This window comes from Henckelia pumila, chromosome 2 (genome assembly GCF_033568475.1).
Source record: "Henckelia pumila isolate YLH828 chromosome 2, ASM3356847v2, whole genome shotgun sequence".
Lineage (NCBI taxonomy): Eukaryota > Viridiplantae > Streptophyta > Magnoliopsida > Lamiales > Gesneriaceae > Henckelia > Henckelia pumila.
In genome coordinates this window covers 3,848,452-3,864,360 of record NC_133121.1, presented here as the reverse complement: position 1 = coordinate 3,864,360, position 15,909 = coordinate 3,848,452, and the positions used below count along the sequence as shown (strand labels likewise).

General features: G+C 31.0%; 2 protein-coding genes across 4 annotated transcripts; one reads left to right on the top strand and one right to left on the bottom strand.

Moving 5' to 3' along the window:
- Positions 1-3,330: 3,330 nt before the first annotated feature.
- On the bottom strand, positions 3,331-5,548 carry LOC140877800 (F-box/kelch-repeat protein SKIP6). Of its 3 annotated transcripts, none has more exons than XM_073281381.1 (2): positions 4,283-5,548; positions 3,331-3,726 (listed from the first exon to the last, which is right to left on the bottom strand). In XM_073281381.1, the coding sequence occupies exon 1, from the start codon at positions 5,509-5,511 to the stop codon at positions 4,324-4,326; it is 1,188 nt and encodes a 395-aa protein (XP_073137482.1). In that variant the 5' UTR covers positions 5,512-5,548; the 3' UTR covers positions 3,331-3,726; positions 4,283-4,323. The 3 variants fall into 3 exon arrangements, with proteins under 3 accessions (XP_073137482.1, XP_073137480.1, XP_073137481.1); XM_073281379.1 differs by having other exon boundaries at positions 3,331-3,769; positions 4,283-5,547; XM_073281380.1 differs by having other exon boundaries at positions 3,331-3,763; positions 4,283-5,547.
- A 1,525-nt stretch (positions 5,549-7,073) lies between these two features.
- On the top strand, positions 7,074-14,294 carry LOC140877801 (developmentally-regulated G-protein 3). Its single transcript, XM_073281382.1, has 10 exons — positions 7,074-7,233; positions 7,849-7,902; positions 8,570-8,743; positions 9,454-9,525; positions 10,498-10,557; positions 11,750-11,859; positions 12,382-12,681; positions 13,043-13,234; positions 13,795-13,846; positions 13,942-14,294. Exons 1-10 carry the CDS (start codon positions 7,192-7,194, stop codon positions 13,990-13,992), a joined length of 1,107 nt encoding a protein of 368 aa, XP_073137483.1. The 5' UTR covers positions 7,074-7,191; the 3' UTR covers positions 13,993-14,294.
- The last annotated feature ends 1,615 nt before the right edge of the window (positions 14,295-15,909 follow it).

Below are 15,909 nucleotides of genomic sequence, written 5' to 3'. Positions count from 1 at the left end.
TGGCTAATATAATAAATTAATGTTAATAATTACGAAATCGTAAAAATTTACGTGATAAAAAGTTTTAAAAAAAACACTACACTCAAATCAATTTTTATGTCAGACAGTTTATTCTTATATCAAAGTTACTAAAAAAATCCTTGAAATATTGAGTATAAAAAATTTAACTTGTTTAAAATATAATTGTTCATCTTCTAAAAAAATATTTTCTTCACATTTTTTTATCTGCTCATGTTTTTTTTTTTCAAATAATATATTTAACATACTACTCTTAGAAATTATAAATTAATTATTACACTCCATATATAAATATTGTTTATGCCATATAAAATAACATGTACTTTATATGTATATCAAATTTAAAACAACTCGATTGGATTACTATTTAAGAAATTAAACAGAAAACTTATTAATATTTTATCAAGACATTGTCGTATAAAACAATTGTTGAAAAACTAGAGGGAATGAGATTAGATGACATAAAATTATTATATTCATATACTTGATTAGAGGTTCAAAAAATATTAGTAATATGTTATTAGCGATAACAATAGAAAAATTAAAAATAATTTATTTCTATACTTATAATCTCGAATAGGAATTAAAAAAAAAGATAATTTAAAATAATGTTATCAGTACCACTAAAATTAATACTCTATAAGAGTTTTAAAACAAAATATTACAACATTTGAACAAATAAAATTATAAAGAAAAGTTTGGATTGACCGTTGCACATTATATGAATTTGATTTTTGAAAAAAATATTTACCACATATTAATATGTTAGATTTTTTAAAACAAGAGTTTGATAAACTTATAAAAAAATATGTATATATATATCATTAATGAAATAATTATTTGTATAAATGAATTAAATACTCTTAGTATATATTTCTATATACTATAACACATAGTTTTTATTATAAAAATATTATTTTTATTTCTATATTTTTTGTTAGAATATTGATTATTTTTTATACTAAATTATTGTCTAATGTATATTTAAAACAGATTATCGAAGGCAAAAAAATATATTTTTTCAATAAAATAGAAAAATATACGTAAGAAAATTTTGAATATATATTATTATGTATGACCAAGATAATTGAAAATCAAAGCAAGTCAAGCTATAACAATTATCTTATGATTATCGGGGTTTACCATAGAAATCCACTAAGTTCTAACTTATTTACTTTTAGGATATGTTCCACTAAGTTTTTAAAATTTGTTTTTGGTACGCTAAATTTTAATTCTCATAAATTATTGGTCTAATTGGTAACGTGACACTGGAAAATACTGATTTGTAATATAAAAAAACTACTGACATGACGAAAAAATGTTGAGATCGAAAATTGTTGAATTATTAAATATCGCGTCAACAATTGGACTAACAATAGTAAAAAATTAAATGTTAGTGCACCAAAATCAAATTTGACAACTCAATGGACTAAAACTCAAATTTGGACAAGTTAATGAATCAAGAAAATCATTTATCTGAAATAAATTAATATTTTTTTACTTAAAATCAATATTAATAAAAATATAATTTAACATAAATTATTCATGACGCTAGAGATTTTGTACGTATTGTTTAAAATATTAATTGAATAGTATTGTTACCATTAACTATAAATTTTGTTAAAACGAGAAGCGTTCGGTCATACAATTAATATCGAAGTCAATGTCATGGTTTATATTCACATTGATTGAAAACACAATAATGAATAAGATGATTGTTTGAGTGTAATAATTGTCCTCCTGAATTGAACAATTGAAACATGTATTTGTTTGTACTGTTGTACAATTTAAAATATTTGAGTTGCACAGTTATCATTAACTACAACTTTTAATAATACACAAATCACTTGATTCTACAGTTTATTACATATATATATATAGGAAGTGTTGTTTACACTCTATTTTTTTGTTAACCACACTCCATTTATTACTTTTTAGTACATGTTGACTATATTACCCTTTAATCAATTTTAGTAAATTCTTTAATAGTCTCATTAATTCCTAAAGTGAGTTTTGTAAACTTTAAAAACTCAATATATTATAGTTATATATATGTCAATATTTTTAAATACGGAATGCAAACAAATTTTCAAAAACTTATTGATTAAAACAACAGTTATTGTTATGTTATATTTATAATTTTCGAAAAAAATTATATTTTATTCTTATGTTTTTCATAATTTATTTCATAATAATTTTTATTGTAATTTTAAAATTCAAACTTTAATTTAATCACAATATCTTATGAAATTTTGAATTTTTAATATATTTTTATAAGAAACATTATCCTAAACAAAAATAAAATAAAATATTTAATAGTAAGTTTATTTTAAATTTAGTGTTAATTTATATAAAATTACTAGAGCTCACAATATCTTTACAGTACTATGCTCTTAATCACTAAAGTATTATGTGTTTTCAAAAATTATTCTAAAATAATAAAATATATTCCTATTTTTAATCTTAATTTTTAATATATGTAAATTTACATTTTATCCCAAACACTTTAACATAATATTGGTAAATAAAAATTCTGTAACCCACCAGTTTTATGCATTTTATAAAAAAATTGAATAACATTGTATATATATCCTACAAAATATTGACTTATTATATGAATAAATTGAGATTTAAGACTAAGAAAGATATTTTTTTGTTATTTTGCACTTTATTTGCATACGAGGAAAACAATGACATATTTTGTAGATATCAAAATCTTACTAGTTAGTTAATAGAATGATTGAATTTGAGTTTTTTTTAGGTAAATAGAGATTTTATTATATGAGAAAATAATTAATTAGGGGTAATCTTGTCTATTAGAGAATTATATAAATAAAGTGGAGTGTTATTAACATTTTTTGGAGTGTAAATAACACTCTCATATATATATATATATATATATATATATTACGTTTTTCAATAAATATACAACATATGTTAATGATTTAAAGTTGTCAGTTTAAAAAATAAATTAAACTCAAGATATAAACATATAACATCACTACAAAAAAATGTTGATCAAAAACCGAAAATATATATATAAAAAAAGTTAAAGACGTAATATTCATGCTTCACATGTTAATTAAATATTGAATCATAGTAACTGAAGTTTAAACCTGCCAAAAAAAATATAACACATGATTTTAATAAAAATAAACATTTTAAATTTTGATAACTTAAGTATTAATCAAATAAAATTATAAATACATGCAACTCACATATATTTTTTTAGTATTAATAAAATATTAAACCTAGCGATATCAATCACATACATTTAATTTATTTCTTTTATACTTATTAAGAGTAAATAAATGAATAATTAGAATGTGGCACATGGTAAAACTTCAGGAGAGGATACCGTACAAAAAGCATCGTATACTTGGAAATATGGATCACAAAATGCAACTCAAAAGGTTGCAAAACCGACTCCAATCAAAATTTTAAAGAAATCCATCATTGAAAATAAATACAATCCAATCCTTAATACAAACACACACACGCACCCCTTTAAGAGCGATCAAACACATTTATGCAGCACATCCCGTATGTTAGTTCCGGGCCAGCTTTCTACGAGTGACTGAACTCATATATAATGGTGGATATATGTTGTATCTCGGCAAGACCAGTGATCTTTAATCCGATTCTGCAGTTGCAACGTCGCGAACCTTAATTTTAACTCACTGTGGTAATCGGATTACGTTCAGCACACTGCAACTCGATATTGCAAATCGGCTTAGGGCCAAAACTGCATCTTGAAAAATTTTGGAGAAGAAATATTTATACACAGCAAAAAAAAAGAAGATAAAAGATTAGCTTCTACATGGTATTCGACTAGAACCAACGACTATTCCAAAATGATATTCGCCAAGGAAATGTTGCTGCTAAAGATAGGTAAGAAGAGTGTCTTCTAAACCAACAGTTTTCATGCTACAACATTTGCATTGCACGACTGGAAATGTGCGGGCTATTCAACTACACTCCGAAACGCAGATCATATGATCATGTTACACAAATGCATGACTTCAATACCTCAGATAAACTTACAACCCGTGCCTGGACTAAACATGTTCACTAAAGCAACCCACACACTCATCCTGCACTCACTTATCCCAGATTTCAGGTCTGAGAATGTACAACATAAATGATGCATTTTAACTCATCGTCAGACAAACATGAACTCAAGTCTATCACAATCTTTAAACTGGATGAACTTAAATGCCACGGTAAACTGCAAAATAAAGCTCAACAAATAGCAAATACGTACCCCTTCATCCTGCCATGGCTCAACACCCGCCAAGAACTTCATCAAAATTCAACCTCCAAGCAATGAGCAATCGAAGCCCCTTTCGGAACCACAAGAATCACCTCCAACCTCAAAATCTTCCCACTCAAACCTCCATCAACGTCTTTCTTGACTTCGATCTCAGCACACATAATATCCATCTCCTTCCCACTTCCCTTCCCTTCCCACACCACACACAACTTACCATCCAAATTCACCATCGTCGAGTTACACAAGAAATTCGGCAATCCTTTCTCTACACCTCTCAAATCCTTCCAAACATCCATCTCCACATCATATCCCCGAATCTTCCCCAAGTAATCATAACAATACAACACATTACCAACCACCGCAGCCCGACCCCTCCACCCCAAATCCAACCTTTTAGGCACATTGCCCCATTCCCCACAGCCCGCGTCGAAAACCACGCCTCCTCTATCGGCCATTGCATAAAGCTTACTCCCTATCATGGCACTAGCGTGCATCCACTTGTCCCTCACCTCAATGGCACTCGGAACCGCTGCCCAAGAACCGGTTTCCGGGTCAAAAACCTCGGCCCAGTTGATGGAACGAGCCCAGTTATCCACCACGCACCCACCTATAACATAGATTTTTCCGCCCCAATTTTCCGCGGCGGAAAACTCCCGGTGCACCCGCATTTTCGGCCCGGTTTCCCACTTATTAAACCTACAATCAAATACCCAAATATCATTCGTTGGGATGTCATTGATAGAACCGCCAATCATGTAAATTTTGGGGCCGAGCACTGAAGTCGAGGGCCCGATTCGGCTCTGGGGAATTGGTGGGAGGGGTACCAGCGAACGTTTGGATTGAAGGGTTTGTTCACAGTACCAGTGGAAGGAAGAATCGAAGCGGAGATTGAGGTATAGGGAGCATTCGGAGGCGCGGAGGAGGGATCGCGTGCGGAATAGCTCAGCGGAATTTATGGTGAAAAGCCATGATTTTGAGACTAGAGAGAGGTGAGGATGATGGGAACGGGGAACTCTGGCCAGTATTTGGACGGAGATATCGTCTGGGAGATTCGGGATGAGTTGTGATGAAGGACACGGAGGTGATGCGGCTGCCGAGGTGCCTGCTCCGCCGGGGGATTGACCTGTCATGGAGGGTGGATTATTGTGTGTGTGAGGGATGAGAAAGATGGAATCTTGAAATTTGTGATTGAAGATTAATGAAAATAATGTGTGATTCATTAAACGGTAAATTGTTCATAAATCCCTAATACAAAACATAAATCCATAAATCCCTTGTATTTTTATATTGATTGAATATTATCATATCATTATCCTACTCATTGAGTCCATCGATTTCTTCCATCAACGACGACAATAATTGAAAGGAAAAAAAATCACGACATTAACACAGAAGAAATCAAGCAATCGTTTGTATACATGATATATAATTTTCTTTTTATAGCATATTAATAAGTAAATATAAATTTATATTTACAATTATAATTAATACAATAATTTAAATTTAAAATATAAAAATATGCATATAGTTCAATTAATTAATTTAATAATAATATTCAACTTAAAAATAATTTAAGTAAAGGACAAAATTGACTTTTGAGTTTAGCCATATACCAATTAAATATTTTCAATAGTTCATATATCAATTTGACATTTTATCAATAGTTCATGTACCAAAATAATTTTTACTCTGTTGAAAATACAACAAGATGCGTATGTATTAACGAAAATTGGAAACTTTTTAAAAAAATTCAATTTGTTGTTTCACATTTTTTAAGATTATTTTTATTAAAAGTAACTCTCTATCTAAACCGAATTGATTAGTCAAGCAGAAGTTGAGATAAATTTTTGTCATTTAAACCACATTTAGGGGTGTTTTGGAGATTTTTTCTTATTTAAAAGCGATTTTAGTAGAAATTATTTTGAAGTTGGTGAGAACCTAAAGTAGGCGGTGTTTGAAAATAAAAGTTGAAAGCTAATAAAAGTTAAAGTTTAATGTTTTGAGAATAATTATTTTCAAACTTAATTTTTAACTAAATGACAACTATACCCTTATTGATTATTTAATTTTGATATCCACAAAAGTTTTTTTAAATTATTATTGTTGTTTTAGAGAAATTCCTCTTAAAATGGGGTTGAGGTTGAGTCAATTTAATCAACTCAACATAACCGTACTTCAAGAAAATACATATTAAGCACAAAAACTATGTTAATAATTTATTTATTTTTAATCCATCTGATTTAATCATGAAATTTAAATCTCTATGTTGAATTTCACCAACCTTATCAATTGGAATCATTTTTTAATTTTATAATACATAGTTGTGTTCTCCAATCTGTCTCAAATCCAATCTCAAATCTTACACAATATCATCCAATTCCAAGCGTTAGGTGGCCACCGACAAATTGTCCCATTTTACAGCATAATTTATTATAAATATTTTATTGATTAAAAGTTAAACTCCTAACAATAAACTTTTGATAAATTTTTTCAATTATTTATAAATATATTTTCAACTATCCCACTAATATTCCATATTTTTTTAGTTTTATTTTATTTTTTTTGGAAAGAAATGATTTTCTTTCATTTATTATAAGGATCCAACCGTTCAATCATATGTGTCACTGTTAAGTCAATATAACACAGATCTGCGTGTTTTTTAAATGGAAATCGTTCGTCCCAAAAGGTAGGCATAGGCCCATAAAGTAGAGCCCAATAAATAACAGGCCCCAATCGAGTCTCCCAGCCCAGCCCAAGATGAGAAGAATTTGGGTTTTTTTTTGCTTTCCCCAACTCCGGCAAAGCACAAGGTATCAGCTCCGACCTGAAGGCTTATTCGCACCGCCCAGAGCCTGTACGTCGTCGTTTGCAGCTCCTCGTTTCCTATCGTCGCGGAAACAATGGCCACTATCATGCAGAAGATCAAAGACGTCGAAGATGAGGTAATTGAAATGTTTATTAAGAAGCAAATGATCGAGTTTTTTTTTTTTTTTTAAATCATTTTTCAGTCGATGTTTGCGTCTTTTTACTTAAGAAAGTGGTTTCGTTTTTTTCTTGGTCTTTTAGCTGATTTTATTTGCAATATGTGAGAAGGAAATTCGTAGATTTTTGTGTGATTAGCGAAGTGAGGCTGAAAAATCGGTGCGACTTTGTAATTGTTCAATGTAAGGCTGATTTTTCTCAGATATTTTAGTTTCGCTTTTTCCCAGCCATGGCCGCGAGATATTCTGGTATTATTTAGCATTCACATAATGTTTATCAATCCTCTTGATGAAAGATGAACACCAGTTTAACTGAATTTCTCTGTGTTGCTGCTGATAATGCTATATTCTGCGATAGACTCACAATTATGTACTCTTATCCAACTGTTACTGAGTGGTGTTCACTCAGAAATTTTTCTTCATTAGATAGCTATTTTTATGTGTATTGGACTACTCAGGGTTGGAAAGTTAAATATTTGACTTGTTGTTTTCGTATGTTTTGATTTGGGCCAATTTTATTATAATATTCATGGCGTTTTAAGAACTGGAAAAATGTATTTCCTCTCCCCGTTTCAGATGGCAAGGACTCAGAAGAACAAAGCAACCGCCCATCACCTGGGCTTACTGAAGGTACATCATATCATGCTTGTCAACATCATCTTTTAATATTTATGTTGGACATAGTTAAGGATACCAATCGGGGGGATGCATGTTTGTCTTTTGAGTTGCAAGAAGTTCGTCATCAAATTTGTCTCCCTCCTCATTAACTTGTGCTGTAGACCTTTCAAAAAAAAAAAAACCTTGTGCTGTAGAACTCCCTTGAAATTTTTTATCAACTCACTGATTTTCTGTGAATTAGAATAGTATATTGTCAGCTCTTGTCCACTTCTTGTGCTGTGTACGGTACAATGTGTCCGTGAATTTGAAGTATTGCTCTTTTATATTTGGTCAATTCACATGGTTCTTAGAGGTATGAGGGCACTATCACCAGGCCTTGTGTCATACCCCTGTGCAATGTGCGCGCTTTTAACATCTATGATATGACATATTTAACATGTTTTGGATTGAAGTAATTTCAAATATATGTTGTAGAAGATGTAGCCGTAGCCCCATGTACATGCATATTAATGCTTGTATACATGTCCGTGTATAAGCTTGTAATACCGGTTTAATTGGCTATTATTTTTGTGAAACTTTCTGTTTCACCAGCCATTCTTAGCGACCTTTTTCTTTCTCCCAAGATACCAGAAGCTCACTAGCTACCTTTTTACTATGCTCTGGCTTTTTAATCTCCTAGGCAAAACTTGCAAAACTTCGGAGGGAACTAATTACGCCTTCATCAAAAGGAGGTGGTGGTGCTGGAGAAGGTTTTGATGTTACAAAAAGTGGTGATGCTAGAGTTGGACTTGTGGGTTTCCCTTCAGTTGGGAAGTCCACACTTTTAAACAAACTAACGGGCACTTTTTCAGAGGTTTGTAATTTTTGATATGTTGCACGGGCCTTGTATGGATAATGCGCCATAGCATCCAATCTATATGTGATTAGTGCATGCTTACTTTATTTTAGCTTTTTAAGTGTACCAACTCTCTCGAAAACATATGTTTTATGCATTTGTTTTGGATGCTTGCTTGTTTTCCTGAATCTTTAGTGCTGTGCTGAGTTAATAACATCCTGACGGACTTTGTAAGAAGGCTGTTTTTAAAATGGGATAAACAATTTATGTATTTGGGAGTATAAGGGCTAAGAGATGCGGGTTATCAGGACATATCCTGAAATTTTAACGAAATAATGACCAGTGTATAGAATCGTCACCCTAAAATGCATAAGATATCTAAACTGTAAAATAAACATCTACTCTCAGTTTATGGTTCATCTACTGTGCATCTGTAGACGATTAGTTAGTTCTTGATCAAAGGTCTAACTAAGTTTGTTGTGGATTTTGGGCAATGATTTCTCTGTTTTTTTCCGAGATTCATATCAATCCTTTTGTCTGAAATAAATGTAAATTATGGGTAAAAGAAAGCCTCCAATAGTCCAATCTAAGGTGAAATCGTTGCGCTTCATGCTACTGATAGAACTGCTGTTGGATATCCTGATTCTCTTCTTATTGATACGTTACATATTTCTGCACAAGTTTCTGAAGCCTCAAAAGAGTGTTCCCTTTCTTTAAATCAATTTCAGGTTGCTTCATATGAGTTTACCACTTTAACCTGCATTCCTGGTGTCATCGTGTATCGTGGAGCCAAAATTCAGGTACTATCTTTTCCATTGGCAACCTGTTTGTTTCAATTGTTAGAACACTTGCATTTCCATAGAATTATTTCCCCAAATAAAGTTGTAATCCTGCCCGAATGCTGCTTTTGCTCTGTTGAAGCGAGTACTGATTTCAAATGCTATCCTGCATAATCTACTACATAGTAATATTCAGTTGGTTCTTTTCACAATTGGATATTTTTCAAAATCTTAAAATTACTTGCATTCTATGTGACCATGCATGTCTTCGCACAGTGTTCCCTTTTCCAGTTTTTTCCCCTTTAACTTTGCTTTTGTAACCTTCCAGTATCTCTAGTGACAAACTACTTTGACGTACTTACTTTATTTGTGTTGTTGCGAGCTCAAGATATAGATATTTCCTATCTGAGTTTTCAAATAAATATGGTACAGATTCCCATTTAAATTTTTAACTTTAAATATTGTCAGAAATGAGAGTGGAATATTATACGGACATTGGAAGGCTGCGGGGAGGTTGCAATCTATTTTATGATAAGGGCCATTAAAAGTATGCATCAACAAATCTATTGGTTCATGGGTGTGAATAGCAACATAATTAGTGCATTACCTTTCTGTCATCGCTCTCCAATAATATAGGAATGAGCGAGTGGGTGAGAAATTCATAATTGCATTTCGTTGTTTTACTAACAGGGCCTAAAAATCTCACAGTCGTGGTGTGTCTTCGACTTTCTTTTCCTCTTTTAAAAACAATGCATTCTTGTGGGAGCAACCCATCAGGACTTTAATTATTTATGCATATTCACGTTTTATTTTTCTAAAATGTATCTTTGCTTCGTGCAAGAAGTTTGGCAATATCAAAATTGTGTGAATCTTGGACGATAATCAGCCAGAAATAATGGCCTCAAAAATCTCATTTCGAAATTGGTTCCCTGCGTTATCTGTACTTTTCTTGTTTGAAATACTTATCTTTTTGTTTTTTCCTGCATTTTTTAGTTATTGGATCTTCCTGGTATCATCGAGGGTGCTAAAGATGGCAAGGGGAGAGGTAGGCAGGTAATATTTAATGTTTCTTTGCCATATCATTTTGTTTTAACTGGTGGTTCTTCTCACCATTCTCTCCCTCACCTCAATCTGTTTTTGTTTGACTATACTGAAGTTTTCTTATGGGCTTAAAAGTTTGTGTGTATTGTACATCTGGCACATGATTATTGCCGATTGAAATTATTCTCTTGGCACATACTTCCTATATTCCTGTGGCCCTGGGTTTCTGGTTTGAATAGATAAAGTCTTGTTGAGAAACTTCTGCATACAATCTACTAACTCAGTAATTTCACCTTTATATCAAGAGTGTGTGTGACTTTTCCCTTCCCAAGACATTCCAGAACCTCCAAAATAATTGTTGCGCGAGTCGCAACCAATGGGTCACTGGTAAATAAATAATAAAACTAATGCAGTTATGCCACAACTCCAATCTAAAAAATTCTTTGGGTGTAAGCTTAAAACAGAAGATAATTCAAACTCACCAACTTTTGTAATTACTTTAAAACTTATTTAATTTTCATCCTGAATAAGCCAAGAGCTCGATTTAAAGAACGTGGTGAACACCGAACAGAACCCTGCAAGCATCCTTTCCAGAGTCTTTTTCTGTTACCATGTCTTTACACATGCTATGTAAACATCCTCTCTCCTGAAAAGAAAAGGAAAAAGAAGTTCAGGAATTTTCTCCCCTGGAAGAGATTGTGTAATATAGGAAAAAGCATGATTGAAATGACAATTACAAAGCCATGAACACCTATACCAAGGGGAAGAGGAGGATACTCTAATTGATGAGACAACAACTGCCTCAACCCCTAATCCGTGAATACAACCTGTAGTATTTGCCTTTTCTGCCTAAATTGCTTCTATATGATTATGAAAAAAAAAAAATTCAAATAACAATGATATCAAATATGGTTGAGTGGACCCCTCTTTGACTGTTGGGACAGAGAATCTAAAAATAAGGGGACCGGTGGCGAGGTTTGCTAGGGTGATGTTTAGAAATCGACGACGATCTTTCGTTACTTCGTGGTTATTTGCTATAATCTATCCCACCTTTACAGAAATTGTGACAGTGGTTGATTACTGGATGCATTTTTTATGTGAATACCATGAATTCATTATCGTTTAGATTATATGCTCCGATTTCATGTTTTATGCTTATATTTTCATTTTTCAAACAGTGGTTTTGAATGTGTTATAAATTCAGGTCATCAGTACTGCTAGGACGTGTAACTGTATCCTGATTGTTCTGGATGCAATAAAGCCAATTACTCATAAACGACTAATAGAGAAAGAGCTTGAGGGATTTGGTATAAGGTATTTTGCATGGTCATGTGATATATTTCGTGACATTCTGTTTATCTTTTTATTTGTCATTAAGCTAGAGCTTTCATGACAGTTTGATCCCCTTATACCTGCATCATTTTGCCAGTTTCTATTTGCAGGAAGTCAGTAACTTTTGTACTTATTCATAGCTCATTTTGTCTGTACTGATTGTGCGTGACTTGTGGAATTTTGTGTGCTGATGATGTGTGAGTTTGATGCCTCCTGTTTAATGAGAATGCACGTGCATGTTTACTAGTTAAATAGTGCGGCAAGGGAAAATATTGCCAGATTTCTCTGCGCAGTTGATGTTAAAGAAACTGAATGTGAACTAATTGGTAATTCTTAATTATATGGAGCTTGAAAATCAACATAGGAAAAAAGCTTGACATTGCATTTGCTTTCTTCGTGTGTTTTCTATTTCATTTTATGCAAAAGCAATTACAGCTTTTTTATGTTTTGCTTCTCGTGATTATCCTAATTACATCAAGTTGAAACAATATATTACTCTTTTAGGTTAAACAAGGAACCACCGAATTTGACATTCCGCAGGAAAGATAAGGGTGGAATCAATCTTACGTCTACTGTTACTAACACGCATTTGGACCTTGAAACTGTGAAGGCAATATGCAGTGAATACAGAATACACAATGCTGATATCAATCTTAGGTATGATGCGACAGCTGATGATCTTATAGATGTCATTGAGGGAAGTAGGGTATATATGCCTTGCATTTATGCTGTCAACAAGATTGATCAGATTACACTTGAAGAACTGGAGATTCTCGACAAACTTCCACACTATTGCCCCGTGAGGTAACCTTGCATTATTGCTATAGGAAATAATTAGCAACTTTATGATCTTATTTTCTGCTTGGACAATTCTCTGGTTTAGCATGAATGTATACAGCACATTATCTCATCTATGCAATCCAGAATATGAATTGTAGAACTGTTCCAAGATTGCTGAGATAAAATTGTTTCCCTCAAGGTTATCAGTGTTTTTGCATGTTCTCAAAGCTCAACTACTTGAACTATTTTTATTTATAATGAGCTTGCCTCTTCGGCATTATTAGCTGATGTGCATAATACTATATATTCTAGTTTGTTTACGTCTTCTGTTTTGCCTCTGATATTATACAAATTATTTGCTTTATTTTATAACTTGCGTTTCCAGTGCTCATTTGGAATGGAACCTTGATGGTCTCCTAGATAAAGTATGGGAGTATCTTAGCTTAACTCGCATATACACGAAGCCCAAAGGGATGAATCCGGACTATGAAGACCCTGTTATACTGTCAACGAAGAAAAGGACTGTTGAGGATTTCTGTAACAGAATCCACAAGGATATGCTTAAACAATTCAAATAGTAAGTTCCTTGAGTTTCTTGATTTTTAAGCTCTTTACTGTTGATTAATTTTGTGTCAATACCGAGGATAGGATTATTCTATCAAAAGTAAAACCCAGCTAATTATAGTTGCATATCCCTATACTCTACCCCAAACTGAGCATATCTGAGTTTTCGAAACTTCATACTGTAGCTTTAAGAGGAAAAAAACTGATAAAGCATCAATTAGTCGGTTCAAAATAGTGTTTGTAACATCGAAACGTAAAGTATTCATTATTCATTAAGGCCAATAGTTCTATCAACCATGGGTTTATGTGAAGTTTCTGATTGAAGATAAAGAGGATGGCAAGAAATGTCTAACACCTGTATTTTGTTGAGGTAAGGTTTTCACCATGGAATGACATGGGTAAGGTTTTCACCATGGAATGACATGATCCTCTTTGCACCTCGTGCAATGGAATTATCTACGTTAAATTTTTATAGAGCAGAGTTACAAGTATCCTCTACTTAGTTATCTGGAAACTTTATTCATCTTCCAAACCTTTGATTGCTACCTGAACTTTCTTTGTTTAATTATGCAGTGCACTGGTTTGGGGTTCAAGTGTAAAGCACAAGCCCCAGAGGGTAGGCAAGGTGACATTCTCTCAGGATTTTCAATTCAGGATCATGCTACATAGTAATCGTTGTAATATTTCTGCTGCTTGATACTTGGCCATTTTCTTCACCAGGAGCACGAATTGGAAGATGAAGACGTAGTTCAAATAATTAAAAAATTGTGAAGAGTTTGAGTGTCGGTGACTCGAGCTATATCACCTGAGGCGTGTGGTGCCGCCAGACTTCCAGCAGTAAAATCTATGGAGCTTTTTCCTATGTACGAGTATATGAAGAGTTGCTTGGCGAGTTGAATTGAAAATCATAGAAATGCTGGAATTTTAAATCGTCTATTTGTGTTTGTTTCTTGCTGCAACTATAATGTCCTGATGAAACTTTTTAAGCTTTCTTTTTATATTAGGAGTGGTTCTCTGATTATCAAACCTTTTTAATACTCTCTAGCCGGGTGAAATGGAAACTTTGCCTTTTATATTCATGCTAGTAAAAACGCACGTGCCACGCACGTGAACAACATATTAGTTTTTTAAATATAATATAAAATAAATTTAATTTTATTCGCATTTATAATAAAAATAAAATTAGCAATAATTAAAATTTCAAATAATCTATTTGTCTTATTTTTTTAGATTAAATGTATTAATTGTTTATAATACTTGTTAAATGTCTTATGTTTAACTCTTAAATATTATTTTCCTAATACATTTTTTTTTAATTATATCCACATTTTTATAGATAGAATCAATTGAATACACATTTTTTTTTTCATAATTTCAAAAAAAAAAGATTTTTTTGCTTGTCAAACATTTATACACTTTTATATATAATTTTTTTAAAAATTTTCTAAGAATTATAAAGACGGTGTTCATAGAATTAATCAAAATTATATACAATTTAAGAACAAAGTACAAAATCCACAACGCAAATGTTTGTTATTTTATTCAATTTTAATTTTTGTCATTTTATTCACACTTTTTAAAATAATGAATTAAATATATATTTTTTGAAGTAATATATATATATATATATATATATATATATATATATATATATATATTCTCTTTTAACGATTTTAATTAGTAAAATATATTTTTATTATAAAACATATAATTAATTTTTCTGCTTATTATTTTTAGATTTTTAAGAATTATATTTCAACAAAATGCTTTAATATTTTTTTATTATCAAATATCTATTTAGTTTTGACGTATCATTGTTTTCAATTTTTTTATAATTATATTGTAATCATATGTTATTTTCTAACTACTTTACTTTTCACAGTTTTTATTCTGTTGTCTTAAATTCATAGGAAATAGGCTAAATCCATCAACTCAATGAAAGTAAATTAGTCTAATACACTAAGGCACCGTTTGGTTTGAGTGATTGGATAAGTAATCCATGGATAAGTAATAAAATGTAAATTAAAAATAAATAAGAAAAAATAGTTAATACATTATTTGATTTGATGGATAGATTATAATTTATTTGATTTAATTAATGTAAAATTATTAATTAATAAATAGATAAATAATATGACGAAAATAAGACGAAATTGATTGGGATAAATTATACATAGATTAATAATACATCAAACCAAATAATGCCTTTTAGGGGTTAACTTTACGATGTAACAATAGTATATGGGGTTAACTTTACGATGTAACATGATGTTTTAAAAACCAAATAAAATTTTATCTTTAATTAGTTAAAAAAATAACATATTTATTTTTTTCCTAATAAATATGTTTTTATTAAGATATTAAATTATGAAACTTATTTTTAATAACATATGTTTTTTTATCCATATATTATATTGAATAAAACTTTTGTGAAAGTGTAAATATTGTTAAAAAAAATTAAATGATAAGTTATTTTTATCGTGATAGTGCGAAATAATGTTAATAAGTTCATTAATAATAAATAAAATATATTAAAATAGTTTATTCATTGATTACACTTATGCTACAATATTATATATGTTTAATTTTTATATATGTAATATGATGTATATAAAACAAAAAACATAATCACAGGAATTATTTTTGCCTATTAATTTACCTCATACTTCTAGTTATTTCTAGATAAAG

Bases quoted from the DNA above. Each gene is read 5' to 3' on its own strand.
- LOC140877800 (XM_073281381.1), bottom strand. From the start codon at position 5,511: ATGAATCACACATTATTTTCATTAATCTTCAATCACAAATTTCAAGAT.
- LOC140877801 (XM_073281382.1), top strand. From the start codon at position 7,192: ATGGCCACTATCATGCAGAAGATCAAAGACGTCGAAGATGAG. The intron at 11,860-12,381 runs GTATTTTGCATG...TTACTCTTTTAG, and splicing joins CTTGAGGGATTTGGTATAAG to GTTAAACAAGGAACCACCGA. The intron at 12,682-13,042 runs GTAACCTTGCAT...TTGCGTTTCCAG, and splicing joins CCACACTATTGCCCCGTGAG to TGCTCATTTGGAATGGAACC.